At 41.6% G+C, this 13775-nt stretch overlaps 1 protein-coding gene across 1 annotated transcript in view; it reads right to left on the reverse strand.

Moving 5' to 3' along the window:
• Positions 1 to 13775, reverse strand: part of LOC139696364 (pleckstrin homology domain-containing family G member 5) — a 218337-nt gene that overhangs the window by 40175 nt on the left and 164387 nt on the right. Inside the window, exon 4 of the mRNA XM_071595108.1 lies at positions 4124 to 4263. Coding sequence (XP_071451209.1) covers positions 4124 to 4263 — 140 coding nt within the window. The remainder of the gene's footprint in view (positions 1 to 4123; positions 4264 to 13775) is intronic.

Genomic DNA, 13775 nt, shown 5'->3' on the forward strand with positions numbered 1-13775 from the left:
GTCATTGCATTTTCTTACTACGCTTCTAATGAATTTCAAGTGCCATTAGGTTTCCTTCTTATTCTTCTGAGGTGTCTTCATGAAAGGTTTTATTTCAGAGCAACACCCAAGTATTTGACCTTTTCTGAAATACCTAACTAGATCCAATCTATTTCATAAGTGACGTATCGTATATTTTTTTCTTTTATTTCAAAACTTAAGCGTTGGACCTATTCTGAAATTTAATTCTAACCCCCATTCTTAGCACCTTTCCGAATTCTTGGCAAAATGGTCAGTGAGTAGCCGCTGTCCTTATTTTCCCGTTAATCACTGTGATTTGCCAAAGAAAGACAGCTAAGCTAAAGCACCGTTTTGAGATAATCCTGATATCGGTACACTGCAGTCGTCTATTGTTAGTCCGAAATCGTTTCAAACGTTTCAGTTGTGTCATAAACAGCCAACCGTTCATTGTGAACTTAACTCCTTATTTTGCAGGAAATATTTCAGAAACTAAATTCCTTGGAAATTACCTGAATGCCCCTCGGTCACTTCTAAACGACACGCAAATTCATCGGACATCTTGAAATTCACTAAGCCCTTATTAAAATATCCTTGCCCTGCAATACACCGACATGTGAAATATATTCCAAGTTATTAGGTACTTGTCTAAAAAAGTACCAAATAAAAAAAATTGGTGGAAATATTTACTTCAGTGACACACTAAATTTCCACAAAGTTTAGCCTTAACAAATATAATACATGTCCCAAATTCATCACTCCTTGCCTTTCCCCTTAAATTGCTAATAATCTCACGCCTGATATCCCCGATCATTACAATATTACGTGAGAATTTCTGTGCCTTCTCCTTATAGTCAGACCTATTCTGCCTCACGCTGATAGAGAAAGGTTGTTGCATTTAGAATAGACGTACTTCAAATGGATTGGAATGGATTTCCATAAGATAAGAGAAAGTGGAGAGATAACTGGACCTGGGTGCGAAACATAAATAAGGAAAGGAAAAACTACTTCCACCACGATATTTTTACTAATATTTAAAAATCATTGGCCTAAACATATCTCGAGTCAATTTTTCAGAGAGTAAGAAAAATACCGAAATTATCATCAGCACCTCAATATAATTATCGGATGTTGATGGGAGGGAGCCGTATTTAAGAGGACAATGTGGATCGCGAGTCGGGATTTGGCCACCCCTGCTCTAACCCCTTGAACTTGCCACGCATTTGCACGAAGTTTTAAAGAACTTCTTTGTCTGGAAATGATTGTATTGGTTGTGCCGGCAAAGGGGACGCGTGCGAATATTTGATCTCGGCTTAAAGCGGGGAATTTTATGACGACATCGTTCCTAGGTGTGTTAAGAGGGGGATGGATTGCCATTTGGAACGTATAACATTTAGAGAAGCGGTGCTGGGGGCCAGATCGATTTGCTGCCTCAGTTAATTGCTCTGGAAACGCTGAATGAATGTCATGCCGAGGTTCGGTGCCACGAAAAGCGATGGGCGCCAAATTGCCAATCTTTAACTGCTTTAATAATTTTTTAAGTTTTGATTACGCAATTTAAGCAACTGAAACTTACCGTTTACCGATAACAGCAAACATTCATCAAGTGGGCAATAAGAGAACCCGGTGATCTATTTGAATAAACACGAATCATGGCATATCAATTGGCTAGGATATTTGATCTAGCAATTCAGGATCAAGAAATAGTTGGCTAAACTGGAAATAAATGCTTAACTCAGGAACAACACTAATAGGATACGTTTTTGGGAGCATCTGATGATGCAATACACTCATAGAGCACTTAGAAATACCCAGACTGACTACAGGGTTCGTCCGGAAAATAAGTGTACTGAGCTCAGGAAAAAAAATTTATTACACTTTTACATATCTTAAGCTAATATTCCTCAAAATAGGACCCTTGTGAGTAGATACACTTGTTCCAGCGGCGTTCCCATTCCTGGAACGCTCCCGCGAAGGCATCATCGGGAACCTCTCGAAGACTCGTCGTCGACCTCTTCTCTGCCCTCCACGAACATCTTGTGACACCGAAAGATCATGTTTCTGGACATGGCTGACTCCCCGTAAGCCTGGTTAATCATACCGACAGTTTCAGTAGACGATTTCCCAAGCTTTACCGCAAATTTGATGGAATAACGCTGCTCCAAAAACTTCGGCATCGCGTTCCGTGACGTGGGTCGAGCGTGGAGGTTCGCGTTAACAGAGCTCCTCACTACACCACAGCTCAGAGCCGACTGCCTTTTTCAGCGTCGCTTGCCAACATACCCCCCTCCAATCGCAGCCCGTCAGAGCGGTGCTGGGCGCGCCTGGAGCGGCGCGCCCAGCCCAGGAGTCAGTACACTTATTTTCCGGACGAACCCTGTATGTTAAATAATATTTCCGTAAGCCGAGAAGGGTTTTTTACACCACTGTAAAAGCAAAAAAGGAGGCGACAAGAAAATTGGTGTGGTGATTTACGGCTTAAAATCCTTTATGGTAAAAAACTTAAGGAAGTATTATCTAATATAGTCAGTCTAAAAAGAGACTCATGATAAGATAAGAAACTCAATTTGCCTTTTCCATAACTATCTAATTATCAAAGATCAAAGATATGTAGCACCCTGATCTTTTCTGCTGCTTCCCCTATCGATATCACAGGTCTTTTTTAGCTTTATATTAAAAATTTTCAACTCTTTGCTGCCTCATATCCGCGCTTTATCCGTTACTCATCGCCTCCACATCTGGTCGATCTCATCTCCGCATGAGTCTTTCAGTTCTTAACAGTGTTTTTACTAATACTGCTTTCGTTGCTAAAATAACAAACTGCATCTTCCCCTCCCTACCCCAATGTCATCAATATGCCATACTGATGCCATTCTGTCTTTAATCTCCATTTTCAATCCACTAAACCACATGCATTGAGTAGGATCACAAATTCATCAATGGGACTCGCGATTCCACCCACTCAACTCCAATGCTTTTCCCTTCTGGCACTCCCCAGTGCCATCACGACCTCCGCCCTCAGCGGCCCGCAACTCTCTTTCTCGCCCCTCGTCAAATCATCGCCCTCCTCTCGCTCCGTCTCCCGCCACCATTGATCCATTCACACCGCGCACTGTCCTCCAGCACACATAGCAACACCAACCGATAGCCACCTCAACTCTTCTTCATATTCTCCATCGTTATCTATCTACCTCCTGATACCCCGCAAACAACCGCTAGGATGTGTGGCAGGGAATGATTACACACCAGGCATGTAACATAACTCATCGTTTACCAAGTTCCGGGCATCGTACAATAAGGCCCGGGTAAAACTAAGAAAACAACAGTTGTTTCGCAAAATTAATTTTAATTCATTAACATATTCACCTTCAATACAATCATTCCAATGATTTTCTAACTTTTCGATACCATGCTTGGGAAACGATTTGTCCTTGTCTCCTCAAAATAACCTTCAGTTGATCAGCGATTTGTTTTTCATTCGAACTAAATCTTTTTCCCCGGGGTATCTTTTATGAGATCAGCAAACAGCTAATAGTAGTCGCTGGGGGCCGGATCTGGAGAGTACATATGGTGGGTGGGGGGGAAGCAGATTGAAGCCCAACTCGTTCAATTTGGCCTTTGTTTCCATTGACTTGTGGCACCGCGGTGCATTTTCTTGATGAAATATGATTTCTTTTCTTCTTCGTGTGCGGTCGTTTTTTAGTGATTTCGTCCTTCAAAAGCACCAATAACTCAATGTAATATTCGCTACTGGTAGATTTTCCCTATTCAAGGTAGTCTTTGTAAATTATACCTTGCGCACGCCGTTACCTTTACCCACGTTCGCATGAAGTCCTACAGTTGTTTCGTCAAATGAAACAATGTGAAAAACATCGGCAATCATCGACCACCTTCGTCTGCGCTTCGATTCTTCGGCTCTTTCATTTTAGTTGTAGTTCGCATATGAACCGTCGTCAACACCACGGACGTGTGATTCGGGACCATTTGCACTTCGACGGCCATTGCAGGGACGTGTGCATGCCAAAAGAGAGGGGTTTAAGATGAAGTTGAAACGCTGGTTAAAATCGTAAAATATAACAAAGCCGTCGATGGTCAAAGTACTGGTAGTCGCATTGTCCGTCCTTACCTTTGATCCTTAGGTGCTTTCCGCCGAGCCGGGAGGCGTCCGTGCTGTAGACGGCCAGCGGTTTTCTGGCGCTCTCCTGATAGACGCACACCGACGACAGGTCAATGCCTCGCTTCGAGCACACAAAGCTCAGCGCCTCACTGCGGAAGTGAACAGAGTAACGTTAGTCATGGGTAAGTATGGCAAAATGCATTGAAGAGTCACGTCCGTGAATACTCATGAACGTAAGTGTTCACGAGAGATCAATCAATGCTCAAGGAGAAACATGAATTGGTTCAAAAATAAAATATTTATGATGGTACCTCTTGCTTAGAAACGCATCAGCACCAGCGGTCCTCCGCAGAGAATCTGCTGGTCCTACATTGCTTATCAGAATGTGGAAATAACATACACGAGTTTAAGGTACTTGGAAGTTCAAGGGTCACAAATTAGACAAACACATCGAATTGAGGCATTAGGAAAAATGCTATGGGGTAAGACGAGAGGGTAGGATTCCATAATTTCACGGACTGATCAAACTATGTATATTTCCACAATAAATTCATTTCGTCATTACCGGTTTCCTATCCTGAAATACCAAGTGATGGCGATATCGTACAGATACAAATTACGATAAGGTACAGATATAGATTCAAATTGAAAATATGCAAAGTTTAACCACTCATGGATAATGTATTTTTACCGACACAATATTTTTCTACAAGGCTTCGAGACCATTGAATTCGTCCTAAATGTTCTCATTTGTAAAAATTTAAAAAGTGATAGTTTCCCCCGATTTATTTGAAGAATTTTTATATCAGCAACGTTGGTAAAAGAGAGTAGCTCACGCACATAGAATTGTGTCCGTTTGAAAGTTGGAGAGCAGAATGGTATGGAATCTGAGATTCTGGAAACGAGTCGCGCAAGGCGAAATATCCACACGATATTGGAATTTCAACTCCAATTGAAAACCATCCGGAGCAATGTGCATTACGTAATTCATTGAATTTTTTTAGTAAGTTTTATCCTTCGTTGATATGCAATATTCAATCGTAAATAAATAAGCCTTCTTCAGGTCTGAGGGCAGACCTGAAGAAGGCCTAAAAGAAGGCTGGAAGAGCAAACTTTCCGAAATTTGAGCGTCAATGTACGTGTTTATATATATATATATATATATATATATATATATATAGATATATATATATATATATATATATATATATATATATATATATATATATATATATATATATAGCAATCATAAGGCAGAAGAAGTCGATACGATATACGATGAGTTATAGGGCATAAAATCGAGTATTCCTGCAGGGAAACATTTGTCAGTGATAATGGGATTGGAATGCGACGATAAGCGGAGGAAGAGATGGTGATGGGTGGGATGGGTGTGGAGAAGAATGGAGAAGGTGAAATGGACAGAGAAGAAAACAAATGAGGAAGTACTTGGTATGGCGGGCGAGGAGAGGGGTTTGTTGGGAGAAATCCTATGGAGGCAGGAAGAATAGATGAAGGACGTATTGATCGACAGTGGGATGTTGAAGACTATAATAGAGGGGAGAAGGCTAGGCAAACAAAGAAAGGGAAGGAACAGGACGGGATGAAGGGAGGAAGGAAGTACATAGAGTTGAAGAGGGGCTTATTGTAGAGTAGGATGTTGGGTTGTGGTTGTTTAGGAGAAAGATATTCATTTGATAATTGTGTCCATATAAACCTATCTTAAGCGGTAGATTACCTATAATAATATAATAAAATGCAAGTCACCGCTAGGGTGCGTGGCAAGCGGTGATAATACACCAGACTACTTTTAACACAATATAATTTCACCCCTAGCGCATTCGGATAGCTTTATCATGATCCCTTTTAGTTCTGGTGAAACATGGCATTAGTCTGTTCTCTTCTGAGAACAGACTAATGCCATGAGTCTGGTTTGTTCTGATCTGTTATGCAATTAATCTTTCTAATTTTATTTGCATGACCTCTCCTACTGTGCTTTTACTCTTACTCTCTCGGCGTGTCTGATGCGGTAGAGCGTCGAGAAGACGTTCTTTAGTTTTCAGTTCCATTGAAAGGACAATGAGTATAAGATGCGCATAAGTAACACCTAATTCCCTCCTGATACATTATGCATTCTGCAAACTTTACTCTACTTAGAAGAAAGCTTAGCTCTTCATTGAGTGCCATCAGTAGAGAGTGAGTAGCCGTGGGAAAGGGAGGGACTGTATTTAATCCGCAAAGTTCCATAAAGACTTGGACCTCTGTATCTGGTCGTCTCCACGACCAAGAACTCCAGATTTGACCTGACGTAGCAACTCTGGAATTGGTACAAATCACGTGAATATTGCGGTAAACACAGAGAAAATTATTCTTCTGTACAATTAAAGTAGTTAAAAATCATACATTAGTTTTATTTTATTTTTCCCAGGTTTTGGGGAAAAATTCCGCGCTGCATGTGGGGGGGGGGGGGTGGGTGTTTCCGCTCCCTCTCCTGGGTCTTTGGCCAATGCCTGGGGATCTTTCGCTTGCGGTTTAGAATCGGAGACTGCTCGTCGATTGGCCGACACGAAAAGACCTCGGGCTGGTTTTAATGATCCGCAAAGATTCGCAAATACCCTCCATTCGGACGGGGAAACCGGTTGGTTGCTCCATAGCTGGGTCAGGAGGATCGCCGGAGGCTCCCCGTGGATTAGTGTGTATCTGTCGCTGTGTGCTTGGGTTGTTAGCGTATTGATTTCTTCGCCGCATTACATTAAAGAGAAGCAAGGTGGATATATTTGGACGGGGGAGCACAATGTAACTGAAACATAAGGGAATCGACGAGGGACGCGCGAACGCGGATGGAGAGACAGCATGTGGAATGCACGCCTCTCATGACCTCTGCCCTCTTGCCATTTATTTATATATTCATTTCATTTCCTTAAACATACGATCTGAAGTTATTTATAAACTGGTGGATGCAAATAATAAAGAATAATTAAAATCAAAAAAACGCTAGATAGTGATTAACTAAAAGACTTAAGTAGATTGTACTTGTTAAACCTGTTTAGTTGTGGACGATACTTGCAGTAGAGACAGGAAAATATGGAGGTGGATAATAGGTGAGGTATGGCTTTTTGGGATGCGGTAGAAATCTCGAATTAAAATATTGTACAATATGGTGCATCAACGTTTGGGCATGCTATGAATGGCGAGATGGATCGCTTTGAGAAGCTGAATCGTGTGACATGGTCCAAGGCCGGCATGCAGCTGTTTCAGTGAAATCCTCGGGACTTAGGGTATCATTTTCTTGCTATGGACGAAATATGGGTACACCGCTAATTCCTTGAAATCAAGGAACAGCCAAAGTAATGGGTTGCCAGCGGAAAGTATGCACCAAAAAAGACGAAGGACTACAGGGTCACACCCAAAAGTGGTAGGACTGATTTTCTCTGGCGCGAACGGAGCAATGGAGGGTGGTCTGCCTGGCAGGGTAAGGTGGAGGGGGCTCTTAGCAACAGACCGACACCAACCTCAGTTGCCTGCAGGCTGTCGTTGAGTGAGGACACCGTTTTTAGTGAAGCAAGTTTTTTGTACGCGTCGAAAAACAAAATGAATCTGAATTTAGAGCAACGTTATTCCGTGAAGTTTTGTGCGAAACTCGGGAAGACGGTTCCGGAGACCCTCGATATGATCAAGCAGGCTTATGGGGACACTGCGTTAAGCCGTTCCACAGTATTTGAGTGGCACAAGTTGTTTGAAGAGGGTGGGGAGCTCGTTGAAGGCGACCATCGCTCCGGACGGCCGTCGACGGCAAGAACCGACACGAATGTGGACAGAGTGAGGACATTGCCGAACACAGACCGACGCTTAACCAGTGAAGAAATTGCAGACCAGTTGGGTCTGTCTGCATCCAACGTCCAACGCATTATTTCACAGGATTTGGCCATGCGCAAGGTGTGCGCCAAGATGGTGCCGAAAATTCTGAGTGTCTACCAACAGGCAACGCGTGTGCGCATTTCCGAAGAAGTGTTAGCCGATTTGCACCGAGATGAAAATTGTTTGGACAATGTGATAATTGGTAATGAAACATGGCTTTTTCAATATGACCCCGAAACGAAAAGACAATCCGCGGAATGGCACACTTCCGCGTCCCCACGTCCAAAAAAGGCTCGCATGAGCAAATCAAAAATCAAAACGATGTTGATTGTGTTTTTCGACCGTCATGGAGTGGTTCACCAGGAGTTTGTCCCACCAGGGGAGACTGTGAATGCGAACCTTTACGTGCAGGTGCTCACCCGCCTCCGAGAACGCGTGAAAAGAGTCCGACCGGCCATCGCAAACTGCTGGGTGCTTCATCATGACAACGCGCCGTGCCATGGCGCGCCCGTCGTCAGACAGATCCTGGCCAAATACGGCGTTGCCACGTTGCCGCACCCGCCCTATTCTCCCAATCTGGCACCACCGGACTTCTTCTTCTTCCCCCTGATGAAAAGACAGCTCAAGGGACGACCATCAAGCCATTGACCATCGACCTCAAGGCATCAACGGCATCCCCAAAGAAAATTTCCAGCGGGCGTACGGGGAATAGGAGCAACGTTATACTAAGTGTGTAGCAGCTCAAGGAGCATACTTTGAAGATTATTAAGTCGATGTAAGTATATCGTCAATAAAATTCTTGTAAAAAAATAAGTCCTACCACTTTTGGGTGCGACCCTGTATTTCCTCAGCCGGGAAGAATGTGCTGGCTTCTTTTAGGATTCGTGACGAATAATCTTCATTTACTACTTGGAAAAGAGTCGAGTTGTCACAAGTGCACGCAATGAATTCTCGTGTGTGTGTGTATATATATATATATATATATTAATATATAGATACATATATATATACATTTATATCTACATATATATATATATATATATATATATATATATATATATATATATATATATATATATATACATACACACACACAATTATCTACTAAAACTACCCAGGAAGTAACTTACGTTTTGGAATAAATATAAACCTATTGACAAAACGTTTTATTTTATGCATATAAAAAACAAATTCTTTAACTATTTTTCTGCATCGTTAACATTGAAACTGAGACGTTTATCACCGCGATACACAAACTCAATTTTGTCTATGAAGCCATCTGCCGCCATTCACAAGGCTAGGCCGACCACTGCGGTCCTTGACGTAAATATTGGTGTAGCCATTTAGAAACTTAATGGCCTACAATCTTACTCCACCTTCACTCGTATTCTTTCTCCGTACGATACACTTCCAAAAGGTGCTAATGGATTTTATTAATTGGCTTGTGGTTTTTTTTAGCAGTAAAAGCCCTATCAGAGATCGCACTGCACAACTCGAGGGGTTTTCTAATGCAGCGCACATTCTAACAGTTCGCAGTGAGCAGAGTATAAATACCGCAGTCTGCAGACACCACCGCAGCAGGATACGTAGACTGAGTGTAGGGACGTTTAGGCACCAAGATGGTGGCTCTAGCCTTACCCACGGCCACGCTAGGTGGAAACGTAAGTTACTGCCTGGAAAATCTCCGTGTGTGTGTGTGTGTACACACACCCACACCATTCAAACACGAAAACCCGCCAAGTGGTGAGCGCACATTCATTCTCATGAAAAGAGAAATAAGGAAAATGGATAGGAACACATATAAAAGACAAAGTAGCTAAGTAACCTTCCACCACCACCACCCTTGCCCTCCGCATGGAAAACCACCGGTACTCAAATAAATCTACTGTCTCAGTTATCACATCCCTACTCAAGCTGCTTACCACGACCAATCACAAGGACAACTAGTTCTGTGTCGGTGATTGAAATCCTTCCCAAAACTGCTGGCAGCATGGAGATGAGAACACGCGAGATGGCACACATATGGGTGCTTAACAGTCTTCAAACCTCCCGGGTTTAATATCACCTTCTAAAACCATCCAATAACCCCGCTTTCTCTTCAGCTCGTTATATCGCCACCCATCCCTTGCCTACCTTTCAAACCTATATACGTATTATAAACCTAAATGTTCTCTTTTTTCCCGAGTACACCATTCTGAGGATGACGGATTTCCCCTATAAACATCATTATGTTGGTAAGTGTTCTGTCTTTTTGCTTCCACTTTCAACTACGTTTTATACCTATTAAATAAATATCTTAACTACGAAAAGTATTATGCATATAATTATTTTATGGAAATTCACCAATTTTGCGTTTTAGATCATTTAAATGATTAACAAATTGAAAAGGAACACACGCAAAAGCTTGTAACCTTCACTCACGGAGCAAAGATTAAATTAGAGTTTAAATCTTCCAAATATTGGAAGAAGGTCTCTTCAACAGTGATGTTGAAAATGAATTAGAACCCCCATCGTTCTAAGGTAGGAGAGATCATGTTAATAAAATTAGATACATTTAAGATGTAAAACAGATAGATTGATGAAGTCATTTTTTCCACGAGCAACAAAAGGAATCAGAATAACATTGTCCGACTGCGTTAGGGTCATGTTCAGGTCAAAATTAGTCTTTTGTAAATTCACCCCCTGCCACACATCCTAGAGGTGGATTGCAAGGCACTACAATGTCTATTTAAAAGAAAACGGACTACTTCTGAAATTTTTTCAAGATATTGATGGACCTAGCCATTCATTTGTGTAAAGTTACTGACAGAAAGGGTAGAGATGAAGAAGAAAAAATTTAAATTGGGCGGGGAAAGTTAAGGATAAAGAGATTTACCACATTGGTGAGGGTGCATGGAGGGAAAATGCTAGTTAATGAGACATTTAATCTGTAAGGTTTGAAGGATTTAAAAAGCCAAATGCATATCTCTTCTATTGTCCTTAATTGGATTGATGTGGCTCTAGAAGATAGGAAGAAACTAATGATTACATTGAAGCAATTATCAAAGGATTTACTTTAGGGGGGTGCTGCGTGTCGGTGGGTTGGGAGGGTTACGGACGGGGAGGGGGGCAGGGGGGGGCTGCAGAATGCTCGGAGGTTATTAAATATAATACTGAAGGGCGTGGCTCATCATCCAATGAAAAAGCTGGACAGAGGTGCGTTGCAGGAGATATACGACATTGTTCGAGGTGAAGAAAGAAGCCTGAGGGGACGGGAGATATTTAATTTTTTTATTTTAATTATATATACCTGCAAGTCACCGCCAGCGTGTGTGGCAGGGGGTGAATACACAACAGAATAATTTTATCCGAACATGATCCTACCGCGTTGGCGCAATGCTATTATGATCCCCCAACGTTCGTTGAAAAAAATACATCTTAATCCATCTGCTCTACACTAATCTACTACCAATCTCTCTAATGTTTTAGCATGATCTCTTTTACTGTAGTACGATGGGGCAACAATGCATTTTCAACATCGGTGCAAAAGAGGTCTTCCAATTTATGATAGAGCTTCAATCTGTAATTTAACCTTCGCTCCGTGAGTGGTTCCCAGCATAGCTGCTCTAATATTTTGGATACGTTTCTAAGTTTATCATACCATCGTTTTATAAATTCAGCTCTTCTACGCTGCACACGATACAAAATAGTTATAAATCCAACTTCGTGAGGATCCCATATACCAGCAGCATATTCTAAATGAGGCCAAACCAGCGAAAGATAACATTTCTCCTCTTTGACGTTTACATCACATTTATCCAGTATTCTTCTTATAAATCCTAATGTTTTGTTAGCTTGTCCACATATTCCCCGTATGGATTTCACCCAGGATAGGTTGTGAGTGAATGCAACGCCTAGGTATTCAATTGAGTCTTCATATTCCATTTCGGTGTTTCCAATGCAGTGGGAGTTCGGGAGGGAATTTTTCTAAAAATTTATGACAGCGCACTTTTTTAAGATTAATTATGATTGCTAAGTGCCACACCTGCGTTGTATAGCATTTAGGTCATCTGACAAAGCTGCTCTGTCCTCAGGATAACGGGTATCACGGTAAACCACTGCATAGTTTGCAAAAATAAACGCATATTTCTCGTGACTATGGTGTCAATGTTGTCAATGTATATGTTCCATAACCTTGCACGAAATGGACGTGAGGGAAATAGGTCTGCAATTATTTGGTTCCTCCATGTCTCTGTTTTTAAATATTGGTGTTACGTTAGCCCTTTTCCAATCTCTGGGAATCTTGTAATCTATCAGCTGCTTATGAAAAATTATTTCTAGATACGGCGCAAATATCGAAGCTAGATCCTTAAATATACGAGCGGTTATTTCATCGGGGCCGGAGGATTTATTAGGCTATTTTTCAGCAAAAGTTCTATTCCATTTCATGAGATTTCAATTTTGTGCATCGGTTGATAGGTACCATTTTGTAAGTTATTGGGGGTATTCTGTGAGATATTAGTGAAGACGCTTTGAAAGAAGGAATCTAATAAGTTAGCCTTTTCCAAACTGCTAATTACTCTTTCGCCTTTATCACTTTTGAATGAATTAGCACTTGACTTATTTCCCTGAACTTCTCTGACGTATGACCAAAATGCTTTTGGATTCCTTTTAAAATTTTCCGCTAAATTTTTCCTTTCAAATTCCCTAAACCTTTTCCGGAATTCATTCTTGGCCTTCGCCCTAGATATCTTGTAATCATAAGTGATCTCATTCTTTTTGTCGCTAGAGAATTCATCCCTAATATTTTTCACCTTTGCGTGAAATAGCCTTTGACGCCGTAATGCCTTTCTAAAATCTGCGTTGCGCCATCCAGATTCCGTTTTATCTTTTATAAATTATTAGGGAATGAACTTGTTGACTGCTGAGCGCGTGATCTCAAGGAAGTGATTCCACGCATCCTCAGTATTTCGGTGATTACTATCTTTCTTAAAACTTGCAAATTGATTCTGTAGCGAGCACTTTAGGCCATTGTAGTCCCCTACTTTAAACAAGTAAATGTTCCCTTTTTAAGCTTCTTATTTCGGACCCCATGAAGCGAAAACTTAGCATTTACTGCCCTGTGGTCACTAGTTCCAGTAGTAGTAGTAGTATTTAGGGGAGGCGACCGACAGCTGAGGTCGTTTACGCCATAGGGGATGGAAAAGAAAGGATTAAGGGTGGAGAGAAACCCGGCGTCGGCATTAGCCTACTCTTAAAGAAAGGCGCCAAGGGGTCCGCAGCTTAACGTCCCATCCGACGGAAGGCGTACTCACTCAAAGTGCCCTCCACAAAGCACCTCAAGTAGGGATCGAGATACCTCTGAAAAATATTCAACACCGCCGGGATTTGAACCCGAGCCCTATGGGTGGGAAGTCACAACGATACCCATCCACTAGTTCATTTTATAGTTTCTTTAGTGAAGAATTTTTCGAGAATATTCGATGCTAACAAATCTAGGATATTGTCGCCCCTAGTTGGTGAAGTGATAATTCGGTTCAATGAGTTCGACGAAGAATTTAATAGCGATTCGCAGATACCTTTGTCATTATCGCCCGTTTTTAAAAATATATTTGTTCCAGTCAATAGATGGGGCATTGATATCCTCATTGATTATAACGTCGCGATCATTGCTTAGGGATAAAAAACCTTTGATTTGCCGATCTCATTCTAGTTTTGAATTGTCTCTGTCGGCTGGCGGTCTGTAAAATGCGCATACATACATTCTTTTGGTTTGATGACTTTTAATTGAGCCAAAAACGCTTTCAAAACCATTACCCCGAATTAC

This window comes from Hetaerina americana, unplaced genomic scaffold (assembly GCF_022747635.1).
Source record: "Hetaerina americana unplaced genomic scaffold, ioHetAmer1.1.p SCAF_7, whole genome shotgun sequence".
In the NCBI taxonomy this organism is placed as follows: Eukaryota; Metazoa; Arthropoda; class Insecta; order Odonata; family Calopterygidae; genus Hetaerina; species Hetaerina americana.